Source organism: Saccoglossus kowalevskii, chromosome 16 (genome assembly GCF_978046115.1).
Source record: "Saccoglossus kowalevskii chromosome 16, keSacKowa6.1, whole genome shotgun sequence".
NCBI lineage: Eukaryota > Metazoa > Hemichordata > Enteropneusta > Harrimaniidae > Saccoglossus > Saccoglossus kowalevskii.
This window is the reverse complement of record NC_140656.1, coordinates 30,920,920-30,924,677: the sequence shown is the minus strand read 5'-3', so window position 1 is coordinate 30,924,677 and position 3,758 is coordinate 30,920,920. Positions and strand designations below refer to the sequence as shown.

At 32.2% G+C, this 3,758-nt stretch overlaps 1 protein-coding gene across 1 annotated transcript; it reads left to right on the top strand.

The window, feature by feature from the left end:
* The first annotated feature begins 339 nt into the window (after positions 1 to 339).
* Positions 340 to 2,463, top strand: LOC102807703 (bolA-like protein 2). Its single transcript, XM_006821602.3, has 3 exons — positions 340 to 534; positions 675 to 775; positions 1,616 to 2,463. Exons 1-3 carry the CDS (start codon positions 466 to 468, stop codon positions 1,719 to 1,721), a joined length of 276 nt encoding a protein of 91 aa, XP_006821665.1. The 5' UTR covers positions 340 to 465; the 3' UTR covers positions 1,722 to 2,463.
* Positions 2,464 to 3,758: the final 1,295 nt, after the last annotated feature.

The following is a 3,758-nucleotide window of genomic DNA, read 5'->3' as shown; positions in this document are numbered from 1 at the left end:
AAACTTTTGCACTCTAAGTTGAAAATGATTTTAATCCATATCTCTTTGTTCTAGAAAGGCATAACTGTGACTCATTTCGTGAATTATATAAACTCACATGTTTAAACTTAAAATTCTGTCCTATTAAAATGTATTCTGAGGTCTATGATTAAATTATTTTGAATTTCATCATTAATGATGCGATGTGAATAACTTTGAGTATTTTGATACGATTTATAAGTATATTTATAAATTTGGATTGCCGGTTGTGTATATTCTCAATGACCGATGTTATAATATATAACACTTTAGCACATTGGTGGTATGAGAGCTGAAGTTACTGTGGACTGAGGTCAGGTTTCTGGTCGGAAATAGAGTAGCGCCCTCTATGTTAAACCCGGAAGTGATTAAACCATCAGGATTTTGATACTTACATGCACGTTGTGGGAAGACCTGTCTATCCCCCCCGTTCAGTATAACAACGATATGGCGCAGTACCCCAGCGTCGAGTATCTTCAAGAAAAGTTGAGGGAAGGGCTAAGTGCAGAATATGTGGTAAGAATGGACAAATTTGTTAGTCTGCGTTTATGTTCACCTTGAATTATGTCCACAACGAGATATGATTATAGTAACTAAACGAGAAGGCACGGATGAAAAACATATATACACGACTGACACCTGTTTGTAATTCCCAGAAAATTCTGGACATCAGTGACTCTGGATGCATTGGTGGAAAGTATAAGGCTCTGATTGTGGCGAAGAAGTTTGAAGGCAAGACATTGGTACAAAGACATAGGTAAGATATCTGCAGTAACGGTCTGACAGTAAAGCACACCTTGGTGGTCTAATAAGGAAATATGAGTAGTCCGTGTAGAGAATTAAAATTATTACACTTATTTGTAAGTTATGTGCTTATTAGCCTGACATGTAGGTGTGAGTGGCGCCCTCATCGATTGTACGGCATCAGACCACACTAACACCTGACAGAGTAGACTATGTCTTGTCGGCAAGACCAATACTGCGAATTAGCAAAGTTCCCACATTCTTGCAATGAGTTTCAATGAATATTCATTTTGGTGGCCGTGGTAAGTTTATTTTATGGCTTGTGAGTAAATTATCATTGTAGTTTCAACGTCCGAACTGACCGTTGTCTTAAATCAATAACATTCATAAGGTGACTATTCTTGTATACTTTTACACATAGTGTATAAGAAAGTAATTAGTTTGTGAAGGTCAATCACATATTAATGAATCTAAGAGAAACTTTTGATCGCAAATAATAATAATAATTGATGTAGAATAGAGGTTTGTAATAGTGTGACCTTTGGAATGTATTTTTTCAATACATACAACAATATTTCAGGAATATTCTGGGGAAAACTAGGATTAGGGCTGGGAGAACGTATAGATGAAGGGCCATTTAGTACAAGAATTTTTGTGTGTGATAACAAACAGTATAACCAAACTAACATAAATTTGGTCAATGTGAGGAGCATTCCGCAATGCAATATTTCATCCAGTTTGTATTTGAGATTCTGGCTTTTATAAAGATAGCTAATTTTTCTGAATTCATTATTTACAATCATCATATGAAATTTGTTGAAAATATAATAAGTATTTTGTTTTTTATTTTCAGACTTGTCAATTCCTGTTTGGAAGAAGAATTGAAGGGTCCTATCCATGCTTTCTCAATGAAGACATTTACACCAGAACAGTGGGAAGACAGACAAATATCAAGTTGATTTTTTTTTTGTCATTGCTGGCTCTAAAAATCTATAAAAATCTGGTTATAGATCATTTATCATAAACTGTGTTAATATTTCTCATTCACAGAATGTATCATAACATTAATAGTGAGATGTTCATTATACATTGTTACATAGAAGTTTGATACAACTCACTCCTGAACAATTTTAACAAAACCCCAAAATAAATTTGTCTAAAACTATTGGCAGAAAACAAACATTTTGTAATTTTTCAAATTTAGTTGGACATAGATTTATCCAAGAAGAGTGTGCAAATTTTATATATGATATATATATATATATATATATATATATATATATATAGTAATATGTGATGAAGATTCTGTTCTTTGTGTGAATCAGTCAAATACATTTCTGAATTAGCATATGCGCTTGGTAAATATACAACAAATGCAATTCTTGATTTAAATACTGTTCTATTGGGGTTGTGCTTCTGATAGAGCAAACACAGTAAACTATTTGAACTACTCGTATTTTGTCTACAGACTCCCTCATTCTCATTCTCATTAGCATTTTGAGAAATATATGTTTGTTGTGCCATTTTGTGGTCATCTCACAATTTATGTGATTTTTTTTGAGGTCTTCATCACATATCACATCACTTGTCTTATAAATCTTTTGTTTGGGTTCTATTGTTGATTTTTCACAGTTGCTTCATTTTTTTAATATGACAGTTATAATGTGTATTATTTAATAAATAAAAACAACATATACTAAATCAATAGCCAAGTATAAATATTTTGTTGTACTGTTTGTAACATTATTGACTCCCGTGTGCGAAGGGCACAAAAGGGAGTCTTTGCAGTTACCCTGTCTGTATGTCTGTATGTCTGTATGTATGTATGTATGTATGTATGTATGTCACTTTTTTTGTTCCACCGTTATCTCAAGAACCACTAATCAAATTTTGGTGAAACTTGGTACATAGATGCTCTGGGATAATGCGCAGAGTTGATTAGGTTTTGGTAAAAATCTATGAATATTAATTACCTAATTTGCATGATAATTAGCTGATTTTTAGCTGTTCCAAGACTGTTCCACTGATATTTGAAGAACCACTCATTGGATTTTGATGAAACTTGGCACAGGGATGCTCTGAACCAATATGCAAATTTGATTAGTTTTGGGTAAAAATCTATAAATATTAATTACTTAATTTGCATGATAATTAACTGATTTTAAGTTGTTCTATGACTGTTCCACTGATTTTTGAAGAACCACTCATTGGATTTCAATGAAACTTGGCACATGGATGCTCTGAACTAATGCGCAGATTTGATTAGTTTTGGGTAAAAATCTGTTAATATTATTAATTACCTAATTTACATAACGATTAATCAATTTTCGGCTTTTCCACTGATATCTCAAGTACTAATCATAACATTTCAATAAAACTTGGTACATAGATGTCATATGACACTGCACAGACCTGGTAGTGTTTAGGGTAATATCAGTACATATTAATTACCTAATTTGCATAATTAATTAATTTTCAGCTTTTGATATTTCGAGTAGTAATGATCACATTTCAATGAAACTTGGTACATAGTTACTTGAGGACTGTGCAGAGACCTAATTAGTTTTGGGGTAAATATTTGTGCATATTAATCACCTTATTAGCATAATTAGTTAATTTTCAGCTTTTCACCTGATATCTCAAGTACTAATCATCACATTTCAATGAGACTTGCGACATTTTCTAGGACTATGCAGAGACCAGATTAATTTTGGGATAAATAAGTGTGCCTATTAATTACCTAATTTGCATAATGAGTTAATTTTTTGCTGTTCTATGGCTGTTGCACTGATGTCTACAAACCACTCATTGGATTTCAATGAAACTTTTAAAGAGTACCCATCACATTTCAATGAACCTAGGACTATACACCATATTAGTTTTTGGTAAATATGTATGCTTCTTAATCACTTAATTAACATAATTAATTAATACTTATATCTCAAGTATTGATCATCACATTTGAATAAAACTTGGTACATAAATGCTCTAGGACA

Excerpts from the sequence above, each read along its gene's own strand:
- LOC102807703 (XM_006821602.3), top strand. The coding sequence starts at position 466 with ATGGCGCAGTACCCCAGCGTCGAGTATCTTCAAGAAAAGTTGAGGGAA. Across the intron at positions 535-674 it reads GGCTAAGTGCAGAATATGTG|AAAATTCTGGACATCAGTGA; the intron begins GTAAGAATGGAC and ends TGTAATTCCCAG. Across the intron at positions 776-1,615 it reads ACATTGGTACAAAGACATAG|ACTTGTCAATTCCTGTTTGG; the intron begins GTAAGATATCTG and ends TTTTATTTTCAG.